General features: G+C 35.6%; 1 protein-coding gene across 1 annotated transcript in view; it reads left to right on the top strand.

Annotated features, from left to right (window-relative positions):
• SPOCK3 (SPARC (osteonectin), cwcv and kazal like domains proteoglycan 3) overlaps positions 1-24,813 on the top strand; it is a 283,598-nt gene that overhangs the window by 191,544 nt on the left and 67,241 nt on the right. The window contains exons 5-6 of the mRNA XM_087816540.1: positions 6,940-7,063; positions 14,474-14,588. Of these exons, the coding sequence (XP_087672666.1) occupies positions 6,940-7,063; positions 14,474-14,588 (239 nt within the window). The remainder of the gene's footprint in view (positions 1-6,939; positions 7,064-14,473; positions 14,589-24,813) is intronic.

The following is a 24,813-nucleotide window of genomic DNA, read 5'->3' as shown; positions in this document are numbered from 1 at the left end:
ATTTATCCCCAGCCCATGACACTTAGTCCTTTCGCCCACTACTCCCTTTCGGTTTGTCCCAATGACCACTACCCCTAAATGCAAAAGAGCAAAGGGAAGAAACCCCATTGTCTCTGTCATCTGTTTTTCTACTAATTAAATTGAGGGTCAGATGAGGCATGTTGATATGACTGTTATTTTTATTGTTTACCAGTAAAAATGGCAACTTAATTGTTTTCCAGTCTTCACAACTGTAGCATTCAATTTCTATAAAAATTAGTAAAGTGAAAAAAATAAATATGGTTCTTAATCTACTGAGACATAAAGTGAGATTAAAGTACCTTGGTTGGGAAGCCCAAAACTCTAATCATAGAAGAATCAGTTAGGCCTGGCCGTGGTTCCCTGGTTAAGAGGAAGCGCACATTTGCAGAGGAGCACAGCCCTATAGCTGAAGGACACTACCTAAGTCCCAAGATATTGCCATGGGCCATACATTTGTCCTTCAGATACAAAGGGGTTGATGGGAGTAATCACAGGGCAAAACACACTATCAATGTGCACTTATACATAAAATTGATTAAGGCATCCCTCCAAACCAGGGACACCATTACTGAAGCTCTTTTGTTGTGGAGAGGTAAAATCTTTTTCTGTGTAGCATTCCTGTTGTAGGCTGAATGGTGGCCCTAAGGATATATTTGCATCTTAATTGCCAGAATCTGTGCATAGTTTCTTATAAGGCAAAAAAGAGATTACCTTATATGGTGAAATTTGTGACTAAATTAAAGATCTCTCAGAGGGAAAGGTTATCCTGGGTTCTCAGAGTGGGCCCTAAATGCATTCACAATGTATCCTTATAAAAGAGACACAGGAAATTTTGACACAGACACAAAGAGAGGAAGGCAGTGTGAATATAGAGCAGAGAAAGATGCAGCCACAAGCCAAGGAATGCTGACAGCCACTAGAAGATGGAAGAGACGTGGACCAGATTATCACCTAGAGCTCCCTGAGAGAGTCCAGTGAAACTGATTTTGGACTTTTGACCTCAGTAACTCTGAGAAAGTAAACTTCTGTTGTTTCAAGCCAGAAAGTTTTAGGTAACTTGTTACAGCAGACATAGGAAACAAATACACTCCCAATTTACTCTATTTCTGCAAGCATGACTTAACGGGAAATCAGGAGTGTGTCAGCGTATTTGGTGTGGTGACTCTAGAAAATACTTTGGTTAAGCTCAATTCATTTACAGTCGTGTGTGATTAAAATGATCTCTGTTGCTGGCCACCTGCTTTCTACTTTCTTTGAATGGAGAGACCCTAAAGAGGTTAGAAGTATTTTTAGGCCACAGAATGTAGGCCTTTGCTTTAAGTGGCCCCATTGTCTCCCAAACTTCAAAGCTAGGAGAAATAGCAAAACTAGGGAAGAGGTGGGTATTGGCACAGTCCTGTCTCCTAGTGGTGCAGCATATGTCATGGGGGCAAGACAGAGACTCGGAATTACGGTGTCGTGAGTATAGTTTGATTTTTTTAAAAAGATAACCGTATGAATGGCTGTTAAAATAGAATTGATATAAAGTGAGTATGTGGGACACAGGCTGGTAAAAGTGTACTTGGGGAGTCAGAAAAATTTTTACCATAGAAATGGCATCTAAAGGTGAGATGTCAAGGATGACTAGAAGTTGGCCAGATAAGCTCTCTGTTGTCCTTATTACTTCCTGAGCAACAGGAAAACCTTGTTCCAGGCTTACTATTTTGTTCCCAAACGAATTCTGAGACCCATGACTTCAGTGACTCCATCTATCTGTTACCTCCAGATTGTAAAATAGTTCCTGAACACATTGATAGGTATATTCATGAGTAAATATATGAACAGTATTTAGAAGGGTACAGAGGTACTATTTATAGGTTAGAAGATGAAAAGTTATTAGACGAACTAGTGATGGGGTTTTGACAATGCCTAATTCATTTCTGAGAAAATGGTAGGTAGCTATAAGTAACTATATATCATAAATAAAAATAAAGTCTTTTAAAAGGCCTCTCTGATAACCTTTTAGATATGGTAAAAGTTATTGAGATAGCACTTCTTGAAGAACATTTCCTTGTCTGATTTTATCGGAAGGCATCAACACATGCTTAAAAGTATACACTTTCAGCACAGGAATTAAAATCTGGTAGAGGGAAAAACTGTGGAGTGAAAAACTTAGACATTTGAATTTTATCAGTTAACTTGAAAAATACTGTAAAAGCTCATGTATAGAGAAGATTTTGTGCTCTTGGTCGTTTCTCTCAGTCTATAAATGAGACTCAAGCAAAACATGGAAGCTTCTTCTTTCCAGTTTCTCTAACTTTCCTTTTGCCATGAAGCAGTAAGCAAGGAGGAGAGGCCAGTAGCACTGACTTCCCTGAAGCTCTGCTTTCCTTCCCTGAGTTTTGGATGACCTTTAATGATTGTTTTCTTAAAGTGTGGCCTTTAATTGTAGAATGCTTCTGATAAAGCTTTCAAGCCTATTTATTGAGCAGTAGCTAAAATATTTCCTTCTGTTTATAAAAACAAGTCAAAAGGATTTTTCATAATTAGGGCATATTTTTACATATAAAATATATTTTGAATAATCAAACCATCTTTTCCCATGTCTTCTGGTAAATGTTGCATTGTTTCATTGTCATTTTCTTTTAGGTAGAATATTTTTCCCTTTTAAGCTGCATATCTGTCACTGTTATTTTTAAAATGTGAATACATTTTTACAAATATAGAATCTCCTTGACCTTTAAGAATCACATTTTTGTGAACTCAAATCTTAGTTCATACTTTGCTCAGTGCTGACATTATAGAACTGTTTAAGGTTAAAGGAATATCACAGTTAATGGTTGAAAGCTTGCTTTATCTAGGAACATGAATAATTGAAAAATTGAAGAATTTCCCGATTCTTATTTTAGATATGGGATGTAGACTTAGGAATCACGTTCATATGCTCGTATCTGGAGTGCAACACACCTGTCAACACATTTAGTAGAACCAATTCACATATTAGTTCCTCTGTGTTGGTTTTCTAAATCAGAAACACATATGTGGTGTTGTATTATTTATTATACTACATAAATTTCAGTTTTAATTAGCCAGATATATTCTCTAGACAACACTTATTGGTGGTGGTGAGTCTTTAAGTAAAATTTGGAGGACCTATGCTGTCATTTATCTACTTGTTAATTTAATTTATGTTAGGAATAGTTTTAAAAGATACATTTTATTAATCACCTTATCACTGTATTTTACTTTATTTTTCCTATTACTATATTTTAAAATATGTCTACAAGTGGGCATTTTTGGTAAATTTTGTTCTCTGTAAAATATATGGAGCAAGTAGATTTTCTATTCATATTGCAGAGTAAGCTATGCCAATTTATTTTTATGTATTTAATAATGTTTTCTAGTATGAATTAAAATTTAATTTTTATTTTTAGAGTGTGTCTTTTACTTAAAATTGATAGCTTATGCTATTTTCCTTCATCACTTAAATTACAGTCATACAGAGTACAGAAATCATAAAGCAAATATTGCTCACTATCGTTTTAAGTTCTATGAAGGGCTTTCTAACTGTCATATAATGTTTTTGCCCCAAAACGTAATTTACTGCACCTTGCTTATACCATCTGTTTTTTCTAAGGTCCATGATGAAAAAGTAAGGGTGGCCTTGTTTCTTGAAGAGTTATGGCCAGTAGGGAAAAAAATCATCACTTGGCAGTTGTGTCTTAAGAAAGAATCCCTGCAACAACTCAGGCAGAACTTAAAACACACACATACACAATGATTGCCTAAGGAAAATGTTAGGTGTATTGAGCAGACAAGAAATACACTAAGCTGTCTTTAGTCTAGATACTCACAGAATATTCTGTTCACTTGAATGCTGTTTTATCAGATTATAATCAAATTCCTCAGTTGAAGCAGACGCATTAAGAATTACGTTAATATAGGTGCATAGAGAGAGAAACAAATACACCTAAAAATTTAAGACTTAGATACTGATAAACACATAATAAATAAATTGTCATTTTATTTGGTTTGTGTATTTATGGCCTATAGGATGGAAGTTTATAATATGTGATTTCATATCCAGGAACTATGAGGTTTTAGAGAAATATGTAATATAAGATATTTATTTTTATGATTTATTGACAATGTTCCTTGATATCGTAATAGAGCAATTATTTGATTCTCAGGCATACTTTTGTGGAAATCATGCCTCTTTAAACACAACCTTGTTTTATCCACTCTCTTTCATTAGTTATCACAAGACGGGGTTCATTTAGTCTCTTTCATTGGCTACCTTGAAGTAACCAAGTTTTGCAGCTTCAGCATTTGTAGCAATCTCTTGCCCCACTCAGCGTCATCCTTCACACCATAGTGATATGTTTCTTCCACTTGGTATCACTAATTCAAGTTCTAAAATTATAATGTGTCCAATATATGCTATCTGTGCTCCTAAATTCTGTTGAGTGCCTTCATATAAACAGTTTTATTAAGAATTTATAGACTCTTCGAATGCTCGAAATCAAATGATCCATGCTGATGAAGCTTAGCATTGTATGAATGAAGAAATTAAGACCAAGGGAGGCTCTGACTTGCCCAAACTGATTAATGACATGATGACATATGAAACTTAAATCAAATTGGAATGAAATTTGTTTCTGCTAACCATTTTGGTAACATCATTTATGCTCCTTCCCAAATCAGTGTAAATCCTAAAACACGAAAATCATGTTCAAGTTATATTTTTAAATTGCACAACATGATTAACTAAACATAAAACCAAGTATCATAATTGATTAAACAGATGTAGCTGTAATTAACATTGTAGCTATCAGAAAAAATAAGAGATTGATGTTCTTTCATCCGTGACTGATGCTGGGACTCATACTGAAGACTGGAGTGAAAGGTAAATCAGGAACACAAGAAGATAGCTCAGCAAACAAGAAGATGATATAGTTCAACTGCATCAGAGCAAGTCCTGTAAAGAAACACTAGCAACAGTATAAATTAATCTTTATTATTTTAAATTTTCAGCTATTAGAAACATAATAAGAGGTATATTGGTATGATACCACTGAGTGCCTTGAATCGTGGAATATAGTGTGTGTATATGTAATATACTTCATAGTGTATACATAGTATATGTGTATATATATCACAAAGCAAAAAACATATATGGGTCCTGTTCTGATAAAATACTTTTTATTGATTAGCAGCCTCAACTTGGTAATTGGTAATAATTTCTCCGTATGTATCTGAAGAGCAGATGACTTGCATAATTTTATGCCTTGTTTTGATTACACAAAGTGAAAGAAAAATGCAAGTAGAATAGTTATTCTCTTTCACTCCGTTTCTGTAATTTATACGTTTTGAAGTGGTATAGAATACTGTTTCAGGATTTCCAGTCATTATTTTAATTTCCATTAGAATTTTGTACCAACTAATTAATGAGTAATAGCAACATGGCTATTTTTTCCCTTGTGTCTCTTACGAGGTGAACTTTGTGGCCAGGCAAGATTTTAAAGTGGTCTTTTGGCAGAATTTACAGAATTGAAATGAAGAAAATGCATTTGGAATTATGATAGGCTTCATGAAAATCTTTTGAGGGAAACAAGCAATGGGAGGCGGGGAGGAAGGAGAAGAGAGAATCATAAACATTTAAAAAATATATTTTTACTGATTTTCAGAGGAAGAAAGGGGGAGAGAGAGAAAATTGATGTGAGAGAGTGACGTCGAGCTTCCGCCTCCCATTAGCTCCCCGGCCACCGGGGATCGAGCCCACAGCTCTGGCATGTGCGCTGACCGGGATTCGAACTGGCGGCCTTTCAGAGCGCAGGGCGGCTCCCGACCAGCTGAGCCATACGGGCCAGGGCAAGAAACATTCCTTAGTGCCCACCTGCATTTATCAAAATTTAAGTACATAGTTTGCACTTCTTGTCCTGTAACGAAGATCCTTACTATATTTCTTAATAGCCTTGGGATCCATTTCCTGTATGTTTGGCTTATTCATGAAAAGAAAATGAAAAGCAAATGTTTCTAGTAAATCATCTTTTTTAATCCCGATATAGACATTGTATTATGCTCTACAAACAATTTTAATGAATGAGTACTGACTTACTAGAGTGCTTCTAAATATTCTTATTTTTAGGCTTTTACCCCTCTCTAGGTACATTGTGCACACAAATAGAACAATAAAGCAATTTGATCAAAGTGGAAAAATGAATAAATGTAAGTGCAGGTAGCAGAAGAGAATGGGTTTTCCCAGGTTATCCTCGATCAAAGCCTAATGGATCTATTTTGAAACATTTCTACACAATAAAAAGAGGATGGGTCATCGCTAAACCTCCCTAACTTGGCTCCCTAAACACTGGTTGTTGGAAAAGCACAGTTCTTCGTTGCTCTTCTCTCTAAAGTAAGCTGCTCTTATGTTCAGGCACATTGGATACACCCGGGGAGTTAGGGTCTGTTTTCTGAAACTGTTCCTGATGGAATACTAGGGAGGCTTTTTAAAGAGGCAAAAGATTTACAGGATCTGAAGAGAAACTAGGGTATAGGAGAGAGAGGCTTTTTAGAGGGCTCCACATGTGTGAGTCCGTTATTGTTGAGCAATTGTTTCTGTTTCTGAGTCTTATCAAAAATATGTTGAACTGAAATTAAAACAAAAATTTATGTAATGAAATATAACTAGCCCATATGTAATTAGCAAAATATTTTTAAGGAATAGATTATCATTTTATTATAGGGAAACCTTGACCTCGGAAACAAAATACTGTGATAAAAGATACTGTACAGATTAATAGGTTGAAAGGGTAAAATCATTTCTGATTCTCATTCACCTTCAAGATTTGGAGTGCCAGTGGAAAAAATGCGCTGTTAGTATAAATTTATTTGTTTTTTAAATAAATGCATGAAGTCCGGCTGTTTTATTTTTTTTAACAGTATGAAAGATGCAGGAGCAGGCCGTAAGCAGTGGAGGGGCCCTGTCTCATCCGCCTGCAAGCAGTGCCCAGCGGTCTATTCCAGCCCCGTTTGTGGCTCAGATGGTCATACCTACTCTTCACAGGTAAAAAAAATTATGGTCATTTAGTATGAAATGCATGATTAAAATGTATGAGTAAGTGCTTAAATCTCTTATTTCTCCAATGTGGTCATCCAAATAATTTTTTTAACTTTTAAAATAATGTGAATGATCCCACTTGTTTGAAGTATGATTCAATGTCTATTTGTTTCTCCTATTTAATAATTTTTAAAGTTTGAAACACTGAAACTGTGAACACTTGAACCCTCAAATATATTGAAACTAACATTTCCTTAATTGCTACTATGAAAGAGATTAGCATTATTACCATGCATATAATGTTAATAATTATTATCAATAGAGCTACAATCTGTCAGTATCATTATTTCTTTTATCTCATATTTTATTTCCTATATTACTTTATTTAAGCCTCTAAAAACTTTTTAAACAAATGAGAAACTAAGGATTAGAAAGATAAAACAAATTTTATGTATTAGCTGACATTGAAAGCAAGATTTAATGCCTTCTCTGATTCAGTGCCTGTTCTCTCCTCTACATTAATCTGCCTTCTTATTTTCATATATTTTGGAGTTTTTAAGAACTGTATCTAATAAGACATTGATGAGTTTGTGGTTTGTTTGTTTTTTAATGTGAGAAATGAATATATAGTCTCACAACCTCTTATCTGAAACTTTGGGACAGATTTGTGAATTTAAAACAATATATATTTAACAAGGTATTATTATGCAAAATATGTTTGAAAAGCATAGTATGTACTATCCCCAGAGGAAATTTATCCTATAATTAAATATATTAACAGCTCTTTAAGGAATATTCACATTAAATAGGATGCATGAAGTCTATAAAATAACTTTACCTCAGTTCTTATCTGGTTTTGCTTACTGCATAAGTGAGTTCCAAAAATTTGGGGCTATTTGAACATTTTGTTCTGTGGATACCTCTTTATGAATCATACTGTGTCTCAGTGAATATTTTTCTATGCCTCCCACTTGGATTTTATGGTTGCTGAACTTGGTAAAAGCACTACAATAAGATAGATAAATCAGTCAGTAAATATATTCAGAGTACATTTTGGATGCCAAGTACTGTGTACCTTTAATTAAGCTGCCATATACCTGTTTGCTAAAGTTTTAAGATGTATATAGATGTCGATAATGCTAGAAGAGAAGGGAGTGTGTCACTGGTCCTTTCCGTATGACCTTGAGCTTGGTGAATGTTAACTTTGCAGGCTTAGAAAATTCATGTTGTCAGCACAAGGGAGAATGACTCTATCTCATATTATCACATCCCACAGGATCATGGTTGCAAACCGTTATACTAATTTATTAAATTACAGCTAAGGATGCATATTATAATATTCAAACTGGTAGGTAGAGCTACATGGGAAGCAGTTTTTAATCCTAATTTTATTCGATGAACATTGATCATCGAAAAAGTTACATCGAGAGAGAGGTTGGCTTTGTTCCGGCATGCAGCTGAGGCAGATGTATGTCTTTCTCAGCGCTGGGAACATACGCGCCGGCGGCTCTGATGCGTGTGTATCCCGAGCGCGGTGGTCCCTGGAGACGGCTGGCATTAGTCTAGCACCTGCTCGTTTGGGGCTCTCTTCAGAATGCTACTAATAGATGATCAGTTCTTTCACAATTTAGTTTCAAAGTATACAGAGTTACAATCACAAGTGATTCCCATCTGTTGAGACCATATGGGAAGCATTGTCTGATGATTTTAGAGAAACATAACTGGCGTACTCCCACTTGAGACTAAATTCACCTATCATAAGCAGATTAATTCCCATGTATTTCCAATTCCATGGGGTTTCCCCATTGTTCTCATTTATAATGGGGACACTGTGAAGCCCAGGTTACAATCATATGGTCTCATTAATATTGTCAATAAAACCATTCTGAATGACCCATACTTGAATTTTAATTTAATATTTTTGCGTATGTATCACTCTCAATAAGTGCCTTATTGACATAGAAAGACATATAAGGAGCATGGTGCCAATGAACGTGAGTTTTTAATAACCCCAAATCACCATCCTCATTTCTATCGATTCCATCTTGGTGATTCTTCCACCTCGGATCCCCAATCCTAATCTTAACATGCCTGCGCTGATAGCAGTGAGGCTGAGCTTTAGAAAATAATGGAAACTAAATAGAGATCTTAGCCCAGTGAGAACCTATATCAAACTCTACTTTTTAGAGTTTATTGGAAGTTTACTTTGTAGATGTATATTGGACTTAATTTTAAGGCATTTAGGTTTTTCCTCCCCTGTAAGTAGAGTAGTGCCCAAGGCGATTTGGGTACTGCATCAGGAACAAAGACCACAGAGGCAAGTGCCTTCTTGAGAAAGTCATTTTATTATTTTCCCAGAGATAAAAGTAGAAGATGGGTGCAGGGGTCACAGGATCTTTCTCTGGTTCTTGGCTCACTCAACTTTGCCAATAGATTAAGCAAACTCTGACAGGGTAAATTTCAATTAACAGCTTTTTGGGGGTTGTAGGTGTTCAAGCTCACAATAATGGTGAGCTCCAAAGCCTAAATTCAGTGTGGCCTATGAAGCTCCTTGCTTGAAATTTCTAATCCCCCAGTTGGGTAATATGATCAGGATTAGTCAGAAGCAAGATACTATCAGTCCAGAGTGTGGGACCACATCCAGGAGCGAAGCTCAGACCTGCTCTCCAGGTTTTATTATTATCATTCTCTATTTTGGAACCCCTGCATTGATATACAGGTGTTTTTGTTTTTTTACTACTATCAAGAATATTCCTTCAGGTTCTGTTTTAGACCCATCATCTTTCCTCATTACCTTCAGCTCAATTTAGGAAGTAGAAATTGTAAATTATATATCCACGGTAAGGTCATTACAAAGCATAGCAGGTCCAGCAGCTGGGGGATGGGCTGAGGCAGAGGGTTATCAGAAGGTATCCAAGTGAAGACTTTAGTCAAATGACATACTAGGATATAATTTTGGAAACTATGCCTCATTACACAATGTGCCCAAATTTGAATAATTATTTTATTATTAGAGTTCAATCTCTGAATTTGTCAGCTTGTCTAGAAATTCTAAGCAGAGTATTTAAAAATGTATGCACAAAAAGTCAAAGGAACAGATGAACTATGGAAAAATAGATTTGCTTGAGAACATATTGGGACTTTTGTGATTTTCATGAGAAATATTCTTGTAACGGTATCTGATTTTTTTCCTGTTAAGAAAAACGATTGACTTTTTAAAAAAGTTGACTTAATCTTTCTTCTTAAAAGAACCAGTCTATTTTGAATTCTTTCAAATTCAGCAATGCCAGAAAAATAAAAATGTAAGTCTGTTCAAGGTTATTTGAGAGGCAATCATTCCTGAAATTGACACAAAAGATGAAGGTCTTTGTTTCTTTACTTCAGGCAAAGTCAATTTTGATTATATTGTCAAGCTTCAGTAGGAACTAAGAATTGTTCCCTGATACATCTGTATTAGACCATGGATATATTTGTCACTGACTTGTGTAAATTGTATACTACATCTGCTGAGCAGAAGTCAATAAGTAATATTAATGTTTTAGAACTCAGCAGGGCATCCGTAACATAAATTCCCTTGGGACACCACATTGGATGATTTTGAACATTTTTCTATCATATTTAGTCATAGAGTGCTTGGCAATTAAACTAAATAATGGTGAATTCCTTAAGAATGAACATTGCTTATAAAAAATTCTGTGTGTGTGTGTGTGTGTGTGTGTGTGTGTGTGTGTGTGTGTTTTTTTTTTTCCGGGAAGGCAAATAGAAAGCTAATCTTTTTATGGTGCGGTCCCCAGCTCTGGCTGGCTGCAGAGATTATACTTTGGTTGGTTTGGGGATGGGATGCTGTGAATCTGAATTTTAAAAGCCCCCCCCCAGATGATTTTTACATGTGCCCATGATTGAGAAGCACTGCTGCACCCCTTGAAATCATTGCTTTTGAAATCTTAAATATGAGGGTTTTACAAAATATAAAATAGAACAGTGTTTAATATTAAAGGGGGAAGCATTTGTCTTTTGTTGCATTTTGAGTTTCAACATTGTACTATTATTTGTTCTTCTTTCTTTAACTTTTTTCCATATTTGAGGCATTCTATTATTTTCTCATAATAACCATTATTAATTCTAGTAGCTATATGTACATTTTGAAAGATAGAAAATTTCTTACACGTCACCATTTTGATGTGTTGCATCTGTTAGTATTTGGTGTTTAACTGTCCCGTCTACCTCCCTTTGAGTACTTTGTCTGAGCTGAGATCATTTTATGTTGGAAGATCAACAGTCAGAAATAGATGTGCACTGTTTCCATTTGATCTGCTCTTTAACAAAAGCTAGGTTTTGCTTTTGGCTTGGGTATGCCAACTTGATCAAAATCACACCTCCAGCATATCATCAGAATCATTAGGATAAGCTCTTATTAAATCACTGAGTGTCAAAGGAAATAATATGAGTTAACTTTATCATAAAAACTCAGATTTGAAGACAACTCAGTAGGACATCTTGGACAAACTTCTACATGATATGCAAGTCCCTGATAAGATTCCATGTTCTGTGAGATAAATGTCTATTTTTGAGGGGAGTTCTAATTGTCAGAAAAGCTTTTCTCTCCTTACATTGATTTGGCTTCCAACACTCTCTATTTTTACCACCCTCGGGCACGTATTGATGCACGAAATACAAACACTATTTTCTTCAGTTATTATTGGGAAAAATGTGAATTTCTAAGTTTTCCATTTAAAATGGAACAAAAAGCTAAAGGACATTTTGCAAAGCAGCCCAAAGGGACAGAATATTATGTAAATTTTATAAAACTGTATCCCTATTCTTTCAGATTCATTTTACACACACTTATTTAGATTCAAACTTTTTTTATATATCGCTCACCTTCATTGAGTCGAGGCCATTCAAATTTTTTTTCATGGAAACCCAGCCCTCTGTTTTGCCTAATATTTGATCATATTAAGTCTTATTTAATTTAATTATATAGTTATGATAATAAAGTATTTGAATAGGTCTTAGGGACCAAAAAGTGGAGTGGTGGTAAGCAGAAATCAGAAAGTCTGAAGTTACTTACCAGCCTTAAGTGTTCAGCATGCTGGGGGCATCAGTTATTTCCTTGGAGGATGACTGAGAAGGTACTTCCAGGTAATTTCTTGTTGTCAATCAAAAAACACTAATTTAGATCTCTCCAATAGTAAGATCATGTTTTCTTCTTTGTTATTAAAGCAAATGACTTTAACTTACTTTCCCTGACAAGTGTCAACTTGCACTATTGAAAAATCATTCTGCAGGCTTGCTTTTCACAATAACTCATAACTTAAGTGTTCTCAGCACCTGGGTTCTTAATCAAGAATGCATTAATCATGTCTTTCAGTACAGTATTTGCATTTTGGGGTAATTATAGACTAATGAGTATGCCCTTTATGTGATATTTTGGTTCACTTATACCTTTATAAATATTTCAGTTTTGTGATAATTAAGTAAATTGAACATTATTAACTAGAAATGCAATCAGTGGATGTAGCTAAATTTTTTTTAAATACTACTTTTAATAACCTATTATTCTTTGAATAATATTCTTCACGAAGACTCTTTTCAAAATCAGTCCATAAGCTGATAAAACTAAATGGCTTTTTGACTACAAGAAGCTAAATTCATGTAACTGTACACATGGTGTATATTTGCTGTACATCTAATTCTGTTGCTCTCTACAGAAACACACACAGAAAAGGTGTGCAGTAGAATCATTCTGAAGCAAAAATGTTTCACTTATGAAGTACTTCTTTTGCAAAGTTATAACTTTTTCATATCATGCAAATCTTAAGGAAAACTTTGAAATTTTTAATTATGTCAAAGAAAAGGAGCAAAAAGGTAAATCTTGATGAAAGTGAAAATAATTGTTTATAAAGACTGTGCTTTTTCTTGTAAATTATTTGCTTAATAACATTATAAAATTAATGATCAACTTTTGAGCAAAAATGAAATTCCTCTTTTTTAATAAATTAATAACTCATGGGTTTTTCTTGTTCAAGTATTTTTTGAACTTTCATTCTCTCTGAATAAAAATATCATTGCTAAAAAATAACCACATTTAAGATGTAAATGACTATAGAATAACACCTTTGAAGGGAGCTAACATTTTCAAAATTTAATATTAACTATAATATTGTTTTTGGCTTTATCTGCTCATAAACCACTTATAATTGCTCCTGAACTTTTCTTAAATTGTGTCATGAGTCAGGATTTTATTATGATCAGATCCAGGGTTCTGAAATATTAAGTTAAAAGAAGTTACAGGAAAGATTATTAAATTTGAAGTCTCAAAGTTTTATGTAACTTATTTTGCTTTCATTAATGCATTCACAATTGCTTTACTACTACTTATTTCTACTTTTGATTAGCTATAGGGAATTATTCGTTACATTTGAAATTTATTGTGATTTTACATGGCAATATCATTTTTTTAATTATTTGAAATATTAAATAATAATAAAAAATATCTTTGAAATAGCTTATTTCTCCAAAAAGGACTGCTAAGCCACTACATATATATTTCAAGTGCAATAATTTTAAATCATTTTTTGTAGGGCTAGTTAAGAATTTTGCCAGAGAGAGTTATTTGACAAGGGGGGAAAAAATGTTGTCTACAGATGTGAGTAATCCAATTAGTCATTGGGTGGATTCAGTGCTTCTTGGTATCAGCTGACACTTAATTAAATTAGCCACTGGTGCATTTGTCGATGGGAGCCAGAAAGTCTGCAGTATTTAATTTTAAAATAATTTGTACTGAGTAAATTATGGACGTAGCCACTAAAGAAATCACATTACTTCAGAATTAGCAAGATCAATGTATTTTAGGGTAGGAAGATAATTATTTCCTCTTTAAAATATGGAGTAGTCTTACAATATTGTAAATCATATCAAATGTGCATTTACAAAATATTATATTAAGAATGATTTATGAATACTCTGGCTTAGAATACTAACAAAGAGTAATGTTTACAAAGGAAATCAAACCAAAACAAACCTAAACTAAAACCATCTTTATGTGCCTTAGTAATTTTGCTTATTTACCTTTAATTTCATTCAGCTTTTATTAACATTCACTGAGAAGAGTCTGGCTCATGGCTGCTACTGCTGTTTGATTCTTGAAACACTGTAGTTTAGGTGTCATCCCAATTGTTCATATGGGAAAACTGAGGCTGAGAACATTTAAAAAACGAGCCCCAAATGTCACATTTAAGAAGAGGTACTCTCTTAAGATTTGAGCTCAAGTGTAATGCTCTTTGTTCTATTCCATTCAGTTTTTTCCCATAGCATATGTTAATAGAATCGCAGCTTACTATTGTCACATTCTTGAGTTTTTACTGTTATAACTAAGTATATTAGAATTACCTTTTTTTTTCTCTTCTTGTACAGTGCAAACTAGAATATCAGGCATGTGTCTTAGGAAAACAGATCTCAGTCAGGTGTGAAGGCCATTGTCCGTGTCCTTCTGATAAGTCAGCAAGTACAAGCAGAAATGTTAAGAAAGGTAAGTGATGAAAACTTATTTACATTTTTATATTTGTTCTCTCTATTAAAATGTTTGGAGGTCAGTGTCATTTATGTATACAGTGAAGCTTACTTTTATACATGTTTCTAGCAGAAATTATATTGTAAGGGAACTTTTTTCCCTTAGCCTCAATTATTATAGCAAGTAATGTTTTCCTATAGATTTACATTTATCTTAATTGTAATAGCTGTATGCTTCTTTCCTACATGCCCACCTTATATAAGAAATCTAAGCAATTCCTTCCATGAGTTATTATGTCTGCAACGTGTTTTACATCCATTTTTTCCCCCTTTTGGAGCAAGCAACTGATTAGTGGTAACATATTAAATGATAGTTTGGCTCACTGTGGAACTGGTCAGACAATTAGTATTAATGTTTTTAATTAAAGTTTCCTACCCCATATAGAGTGTGAATGTGTGTATAAAATTTCCTACTAAATAACTTCATAACTTAGATCTAGTGTTTTTAATCCTTTATTTTTAGTGGTTCGATGCCTAATAAAATAATGAAATATATTGAACCTGATATGTGTAATAGTATAAAATTTGACTTTTCATTGATTATTTATTGTGGTTGGCATGGTATTGCTTTTATATTTAAGATATTGCTTATGCATTTAAAAATATCTCCATGGCTGTTAGTTTCAGTTCTTCACAGCTATAGCTAAAGAAGGAAATGTAAAGCATGTGTGTGTGTTTTTAAGTCAAAGACTATTTTACAGAACATTAATATCCACATTTGTCATATATTTTATAACCATCTGAGTTGTACAATTTAACAATTATTATCATTGGTCCATAATGCAAATAATTTATTTTCTCAAAAAATATGAATAACAGATATCCAGATAAGAAAATGTGAAGCTTATTTAATGTAAACTGTGTATTTTCTTAAACATGGTATACTTGATATTCTGTATTACAGTCCCACGATAAATTTTTATTACAGATATAACTTCTGAACTTCAATTATTCCACTTATGTTTGTTTTTACTTGTTAAGTGATATTCAAGAGAAAATTTAGAATTTAAAAACTGTTATAGAATTGCTTTTAGTAAAGCAACTAGTTGATTGTATTATTCAAAAGTAAATTCATTGATTTGCAAATTAATTGTAAGCTAGTGTTTAAATATTAGAAAATGTGCAGAAAAACACCAACCAGTGGAAGAAAACTGTCTTCCAGAAGCCTCCCCCTTGTTGCCTCACCCCAGCCTAGAGTCAGTTTCAGAGTTTGATTCCTTCTGGACTCCCCACCCCCATCTCCCAATCCATTGCTCTCTCTTAACTCAAATGAGGATGTTCAGGCATGACCTTGAATATATTAATTAGTCCCTTTATAATTAGGAGTAATTATAATTTTCTTTTAACTGAAGTACTTCAATACCTCTTGCATCCCCCATTCCCACTTCCTATTTACATAACTGAATATATTTTCCTCTGCAAATCACTCTTAGTTTTGAAGTAAATCCTACCTTGGTCTTCAATATCCACATCTTATTGTTTTCATTGGAGGCTATTAAAAACATTTGAGTAGGCGTAGTCATAATAAGTGTCTACCTATAATACATCACAACCCTTTACTAAGAATTCACTAAGACTTCTTGCTTTTAAACTCATTTTGAATGAGAAGATATGTTTGATGTATTTTTAATTTATTGTAAACTCCCACAAACTACCAAAGGAACCCAGTGTGCATTAAATGTGGAAGGTACTGCATCTGAGAAGAGGATCCCTTGTGAATAAACAGCAATTATGTTTCATGTTGCTCAAAGCTTCTGTACAGTGTTTATACTAATATGTCAAGAAGGAACCTTCTTTTAAAGTCATATCATCAGGGATACTGATCATTTGTGTTCAATTGTGCATAGAGAGAGAGAGGCAAGAAGAATTTAAACTAATCCTGCTCTGATGGATTGTCAGGGCAAAACAAGTACAGAATTTTGCCCGCTACTGTGGAAAAGCAATACAGAAAATATTGAATGTCATTTCTACACAGAACCAAAGGCCAAGAGAAGGGAAATCTAAAAGTTAGCTTAGTATCATTTCTAACCTTTCAACCATCATTTGCATTGGAAGCATGCCTCCAGTCTACTGTGTAGTGCAGGAAATTTGATTTAGTAGCATCTCTGTTCTAGAAAAAGTGAGACAAACTACCAACAATGAAATAGTTCTTGAATCTTCCTGACTTCCTACATTTGAGGTCAAATTGACACCGTAGTAAGTTTTGACTATGTTAAAAGCTTAATGAATTCTTTAAAGTGACTTGAAATATATTAAAACTAATAAAAAATCATTTTCTTTATATAGTAGGAGAAACCAAAGTTCTCCTCTGTTCTCTTAATGTATTCAGTAATAGATGTGCATAAATTGATCCAAATATATATATTCAAGTAATCCAAATAAAGAAAAATAGGTAGTTTACATTTTTAAAATTCTAGATTCTGAATTTACATAAATAGTTGAGCATACCCCTCTTCAATCAGTACATTAACTACACAGTTTTCTGCTTTTCTCACTCATAAAATCAAGATTACAAAGGCCAATGTTTCTAGATCTCTTTAGTGTATTACTCCTTTCCAATAAAAAAAAAAATGTTTGATTATAAATACAGAATGATCATTTGGAAGATTAATCAACTTCATTCACAGATTATTGACATTTTAGCTGATTTTTAAAGCCTCATATATTTTATATAGTTAGGTTAATATGAGATTCATAATTGTGCATATGGACTATGAACAGACCATTTAACACAGATTTTGTATATTGTTATGTTTTGTTTTCGGCAGCAAAATTATACTCAGAGACTGATTGTGTCTTTGCCAGCAATTTATTTAGCATAGGATCACTTCGAGAATTATAATAATTCACAAACCAGTGGCATACAAGATAATATCTCTTAATAAGCCAATAAAGAAAAAACATAACGCACACAAACGACAGATTTAATGGTACAACTCATTCCAGGCAAGAGGAGATAAAGAAATGAAATCCAAACTTAGCAAAGGTCTACCTTTTTATGTAAGTTTGGTTTCTTGGGAGAGGTGGCTTGACCAGCCAGGAGCTGACTTCCAGCGCAGTGCAGCAGTGAAGCGCCTGGTTGCTAGAGCGCATTGCGAGGCAAAGCCAGTCAGCGGTGTGGCTGGGCAGGGTCGGCCGCTCTGAGGGTCCTCGCTCCAGGGACCGCGACATGGTTTAGCACCCCTGCCAATCAGAGTCATCTTGGTCAGGGCAGGAGCAAGCATCTCAAGATCTTCGGAGAGCTGCATAGGTCAGCAAAGTGCGCTTTGCCCACACTGAAGCTCTCAGACAGTCCTCACGAGCTCTCAGTATTTACCGTCTAAACATCCCCCGCCAGAGCGGCGTCTCCACATGTTCTCGGTGAGGCCCCAGTGGGGCCCCTCCGCAGCTGTACTGCCGGCTGCGTATAAACATTAACGGTGAGCTGGTGACATTCTGACTCCGCTTACTTCACTCCCATATCAAAACAATTTACTTATTAAAACAACTTTTTTTTTTTTGCAATCCTAAATCTAGAAGGGAGTTCAGGACCAAAGATGAAGAGCTTTGGAAAGGACCTTAGAAAATATTTATTTTGCACTTAGTAAATCCAAACTCAAAGGAGTCTACCATAGACACATCTTAAGTGATCTACGTAGCAGTAGTTTCTTTGACCTATGATATATCATAAGTGTTCCATTAGGTTATTCGTTCAAATGGCTAGATTCAAAAGCTTCTTTTAATTGGCATTTTTCTTTTGTTTTAAATTTGAGTCTATTAAGGTCAAAAATATTTTTCTTATTGGTTTTATGTAGCTATTTTGATTTTGTATATCTAATCTCTTAAAATTTTTATTAATTTTAAATTGTATAACTAATATTTTACCATCACCCCAATATGCATCTAAATACACTCACACACCTTCATAATTTGAAATGTAGTGTTTGAATGGAGATAGCCATAGAAATAGAAGAAAACCTATAAAATATTCAAATATCATCAACAGATTTTTTTGAAGATGTGGAAAAAAGAAAACCCTTGTACACTATTGGTGGGACTGTAAATTGGGGTAACATTTATGGGAAGCCATGAAAGTTCTTCTAAAAACTAAAACTAGAACTACTGTATCGTCCAGCAATCCCTCTTCAGGGTGTATGCCCAGAGGATGTGAACCCATTCTCTCAGTGAGATACCGGTGTTCTCATTCATGCTAGCCAAGGTATGGAAGCAACCTAAGTGTCTATTGACAGATGAATTGATAAAGAAATTACTATATATACTGCTAAATTTTAGTTAATAGTCAAACCACGGCTCTTGTCCATGAAGTGTCTGAATAGATTTTTTTTCTGATAAAAGAATAAAACTGTAAGAGATGCCACTGGCATTTCCAGTGGTGTTGGGAAGCAGTTCTCCATGGTGTTTCTACAAGTCTTAAACAACCTTTTCAGGCAAATATCCTTGGACCCTAGATATAGTGTTTTTCTTCAGGTTAGTGTACACATTAATTTAATTGCAGAATAGTAAAGCCCTCTGCTTCTCTGAGCAGATTGGCTTATATCCCGCAGATCCACTGTCTGCAGTGATCCCTTGGGGCAGCCCCCGTTGCATCTGTGGAACTTGGGGGCAATGAGAACACACGTGAACAAGAAGCTCATGGTGCCTGCCTTCCAGGATTATTTCAATTACTTACTGAATTTATGGAAATGTGACAGACAACGCTCCAGTTTTTTGCCACCACTTGCCCTCCACTTGGACTTTGTCCATTCTGAAACTACCCTTTTGCTCCAGTCCAGACATGGTTGTCTAAGCCTGCAATAAACTCTCATCTGCAACTAATGTAACTTTTTTTTAACTTTATTTTTATTGTTGACACTATTACAGATGCCCCCATCTCCTCCCCCCCTTTGATTGCTCCCCAGCCCCCTTCCCCTTCCCCCTGGCCATCACCACAGGGTTTTCTGTGTCTGTGAGTTATTCATGTGTGTTCTTTGGCAAATCCCTTCACCTTCTTTCATCCAGTTCCCCCTGCACATTCCCCTCTCACAGCTGTCAGTCTTTTCCATGTATCCATGCCTCTGTTTCTGTTTTGTCAGTTTATTTTGTTCATTAGATTCCACATATTAGTGAGATCTTACAATATTTGTCTTCCTCTGAGTGGCTTATTTCACTTAGCATAATAATCTCCAGGTTCATCCATGCCATTTGCAAAAGGTCAAATTTCCTTTTTTCATGGCCATGTAGTATTCCATTGTGTAAATGTTCCACAGCTTTTTTATCCACTCATCTGCTGATGGGCATCTGGGCTGTATACAGGTCTTGGCTTTTGTAAATAACACTGCTATGAACAAAGGAGTACATATATTCTGCTTCTTTGTGTGTGTGTGTGTTTGTTTGTTTTTGTTAATGCTCACCTGAGTATATTTTTTCCATTGATTTTTAGACAGCAGGAGGGAGAGAGGGAGGGGGGAGGGAGGGGGAGAGAGAGATTGAAACATTGATGTGAGAGAGACACATCCATTGACTGCCTTCCTCGTGCGCCCCAGGTATGTGCCCTCGACCAGGAATCAAACCTGTGACCCTTCTGTGCACCAGCTGACAGCTGACGCTCTAACCATTGAGCCACACCAACTAGGGCTGTTCATATATTTTTTTGAATTGTAACTTTTAGTACTACTCTGTATCCACAATTTTTTGGATTCAGTGTGTTTCTATTTCTCATATTGTCTTCTCTGGTTTTCTTGAATATATCTTTTAAAATTTTTTTAAAGGATGCATTGGTGGTGGGCTTTTTGAGAGCTTCCATATCCAAGAAGTATTTGATTTTAGAATTAGTAAATACTTTAGCTGAAAAAAATTCTCAAATAAAATACCTTTTGTCTGCTAACTTCTATTGTTGTTAATAATAATATCCTTTATATTACATCAAGTGCTATAATATCTGAAAAGAATATCATATTAAAGAATTATACTGATATTAATTGTATATGTACAGACTAAAAAAAGTATACCTACCAGAAAATCCAAAGCTATATATTAAACTTAATAGGAATTTAACTTCTTGCAAATATAAATGTTTCCACTTCTTATTCTTTTAAATATGCAAGAGTAGTACAGAAAAGTGGCATTATTATCAAAAACAATTACCAACATATCCCAAATTAATACCCATAAGTTATTAATGACTCACATACTTAAGGGTAACATATCTCTGTATGTCCTTTAAAAACAGTATATCAGTTACTCTATCAGGTCATTTTCTTACAGATTTTAGCCATATTTAAATATAGCATAGATAAAGTATACAATTATTTGTTTACAGAAAATGCTTTACATGTAGATGTACTAGCAAAACCTTTTGATGTTTTCTATTCATATGTTAAATATAACATATAGGTACAATTGCTTAACTAGGTCAGGGAAAAGAACTTGTATTCGAATTCTGTAACTTTAGGCATTACTTCCTTCAGTAAGCTATTACATTTGCATTTGGCTTGATTTTCTGTCTGTTTTGCATATATCTCATGTACTAGATCAAGTTCTACAATTTACATTTCTAAAAATTATGATCATTATAAAGTATTATGTTTAAAACCTAACTACCCAGGGAGTTGGTGAATCCTAGTTCTTAAACTCACAGGTGTTGTGGTTAGACATCTATATACTTATATTAGTGATCCTGCCACTGAGTTGAAGTTTGACCTTGGGAAAAAAAATAGTGCAACACTCTAATTTTCAGTCTCCTATTTTGTAATATAGCTAAAATAAAATCAGTTTGAAGGCTAAATTGAAGTAGATGAAATGTCCTTAGCACAGTACCTAAATTACAACTTCTATTCCTCAAGGATCTCTATATTTTAAAGGTGTGGGATTTTTTTCCCAACTTGGAAGCCAACAAGTTAACCTACATAATTTCATAGATGCTGACAGCAGACAGGCAAAGCCTAGATTACAGACAAAGGACCTGATTGCTCACAGCATAAGGTTCATGTTCACATTTGTTCCCCTTGACCCTTAGTTCCGCAGGAGAGAGATGGAGCGGCTGCTGTGGACACAGTAGGTTTCAGTCCCCGCTGAAAAACCCCAAGCTTAGGAAACCCCCCGTCAGAAGGAGGCTGATAGTAAACGTGTCCAAACTTGGCCCCGGGGGAAGACTTCACCTTGATTTTCCTGGAGAGCATCACATGTGCCATCTGCTCTGTAGGCAGCTCCTGTCTCAATCTCCCAAGTCCATTTCCTCTACAAATATCTTTAAGAAGATAGTGCAAAAACAAAAGCTGTTACAATGGGCGTTGACACAAAGGAGACCCATGGAGAACTCTCTTACCAATAACGGATTCTTCCCTGCTTCCTAGTGAGTCCTTGCTGTGGAGCTCTTTGAGTCTGCTTTGCTGTGCCTTTTCTTTCCTTTTCAACCTGACCTTGTTACCTCTCCTGAGTTGTGCGCCCTCCCCCAGCCACCTACCCTTCTCCTCACGCCTTCTAGGGTGTGTTGGTTATAGATGGTAGGCAGGAAACAATTGCTGAAACTAAATGAATTTGTGTTTATGAAGATTTCACTTCACTTTCCTCTTGTATTGTTGCTGATAGAAGTTGGCTATAATTCTTTTCCTCGTTTCTCTGTAGGTAAGCACTCCCCAACCCAGGTTTCTTTAACATACTTTGACTTTTTACGGTTTGAATATGTTATGTGTAGCTTTTCTGTTGATTTGGGTTTTTTTTCCTTTGTCTATTTATTTTGCTTGGTATTTTCTGAACTTCTTCAATCTATGATTTGGTAAAATGTGTGTGTGTGGGGGGGGGGGTTTGGTGAGGAGAGGAAGGGGGGAGAGAGAGAGAAACATTGATGGGTTGCCTCTCATACGTGCCCCAAGCGGGGACTGCACCTGAAACCTAGGTATGTTGCTTAACCTGGAATCGAACCCATGACCTCTTGGTGTATAAGATGATGCTCCAACCGAGCCACACTGGCCAGGGCTTGGTGTCTGATATTAAGTTTGAAAAGTCCATGACTATTACTCTTTAAATATTTTGCTATCCTCTCCTCTGCTACCCCGAGTAAGCAAATGTTACAGCTTTTGATATTGTCCCATGGTTCTTGAATGTTCTGGGTGCTTTGTTTTTATTTTTTGTCTTTCATTATTTTTTCTTTTTGCATTGTACGTTAGGAAGTTTCTGTTTACTTATTTTCAAACTCACTGATTTTTATTTCTGCTACTTTCTTTAGATTCTTCTTTGTTTTAATCTCTATGCTTATGTTAATCATCTGGTTTTCCATGTTTCCTCTTCTCTGTTAGTCTTTAAATATTAATCATAATTATTTTAAATTCCCCATCTGATCCTTTGAATATCTAATCAAATGATATTGGCTTTCATGATGGATTGTTTTGTCTCTTGAGACTTTTAAATTTTTTTAAAACTTGGCCATGCCTTAAAATTTTTTTTGTTGAAAGCTGGAGAGAATATATGGGGTAGTAAGTACGGAGGTCAATAAGCGTTTCGTGTGAGGATTATGTTACTGTGGCTAGGATTTGAGCTGTGTCCCATGTTTCTGAGGTTTCAGATTCCTCCGGTGTCAGTGTTTTGTACTCTCCTCTCGTAGGAGCTTCCCTTTGTACTATTCCTCAGAGTGGGTTAGCATCCGGCAGCTCTTTCAGTGTTGCTTACTGTTACTACTATTGGGGCTGTGATAGACTCTGGTAAGACATGGAGGAGGGGGAGTTTGCTAATTTTCTGATTGTCTTAGTATTTTAGTGGATTTGTGTCTTAGGGAAGTGGTTCTCTCCCTCCTCTGAGCGTAGGTCTTTCCCCCTGCCTCACCCCGATTTCACTGTCTACAGCGTTCCCAATCTGGGTCCCTAAAGCTTTACCCCCTGTCAGGTATGACATTTATTTATTTATGGGTTGGTTTGTTTGTTCCCGGTGGTAAAATAGGAAGGTTGGAGGGCCCTGGAGTTGGGAGAATTTTTTTCTCCTAGCTGGGAAAAGGCTCTGACAGTGTTTTTTAGCCCCCTGGAAAGGGGGTCTCTGCTATGGAGAAAACTCTGGGCTTATTTCAAAATACTTCCTCTTTTCCTTTCTTACCAGAGCCACAGTTTGATATTCCCTTGGGTTTCTAGAAGGCGAGCCCATTACGTACGCAGGCTCCTTAAGACCAAAGCATCCAGGAGTTCCTCCTCCTCATCCCAGTCCACACTCAGCCTTCGTCTTTCTGACAGAATTGCCGCTTCTGTGCCCCTATCAGTTTATGCCTGCGGTGGCCTCTTCCCCAAGGCAGCACATCCTGGCTGTGAGTCTGGCTGGAGTGGAGCCGAGTTCCTTCCCTGCCCTGGGTAGAGTATCCGCCTTGCCCACTGATGAAGCCCTGATCCCTGGCCCCCAGTGAGGAGGAGCTTGTTAGGGAGAAGGGGCTGAGATTTCAGGACGGCCACTCTTCCATTCCTGCTACCAGGGCATTGAGGAGTTTTCTTAAATCTGCTCCCTGAGGACCCTGTGGGGTTCCTGGAAGAACAGCCTACAAAAGTGTGAGCCCCTCCCCCTTTGACTACAGCTTCCAGGAGTTTCTCACTTTCAAGCTCGTCCATGCTCAGCCTCCGGCAGTAAATCAAAACTACGATTTTAGTGTTTCGACCTGTTTATGTGACCCATCAGCTTACCTGTGAGGTAAAGGCATCTCAGGCGCTGTATCTCTAGATTTGCCAGACTCATAGATTTGTAGGCTGGTGTAACCTCAGTTCTCTGAAAGATGTGTGAAAAGTAAGCAATCTTTAGTTTCTTTTGTTTTTCTTGGTGTAAAAACAGGAATAATGCCTTTCAAGCTCTTTCCATGTTGGATCTCAAACCTGAAGTCTAAAAATACTTTTAAAATATAAATCACAACATAGTTGTTAATGCATCATTAGTTATTACCATATAATTTATTGTAGTATAATGCTCATCAGTTGTCTTTTGAATAAAGGATGGCACTGTGACTTAATAGTAAAAATAGATACAGTGATATTTCCTTCCTATAAATAATATAGATGTTTGGAATTATTTCCTCCTGACCCAGATATCCTGGAAACCAACAGCACAAATTCATAAAAAACAACTGCACTTGAAGGTTTAGTACGAAGCTCTGAAAAAGAGGAGGGAGACTCAGATCTTAGTTTTGCTGGTTTATTAGATGGTCTTACACTTAATACTTTAAGGTTTTTGACTGTGTAGTT

The sequence above is a fragment of the Miniopterus natalensis genome, chromosome 4, assembly GCF_054644295.1.
Source record: "Miniopterus natalensis isolate mMinNat1 chromosome 4, mMinNat1.hap1, whole genome shotgun sequence".
Lineage (NCBI taxonomy): Eukaryota > Metazoa > Chordata > Mammalia > Chiroptera > Miniopteridae > Miniopterus > Miniopterus natalensis.
The sequence above is the reverse complement of the archived record's forward strand: the minus strand, read 5'-3'. Positions and strand labels throughout refer to the sequence as shown.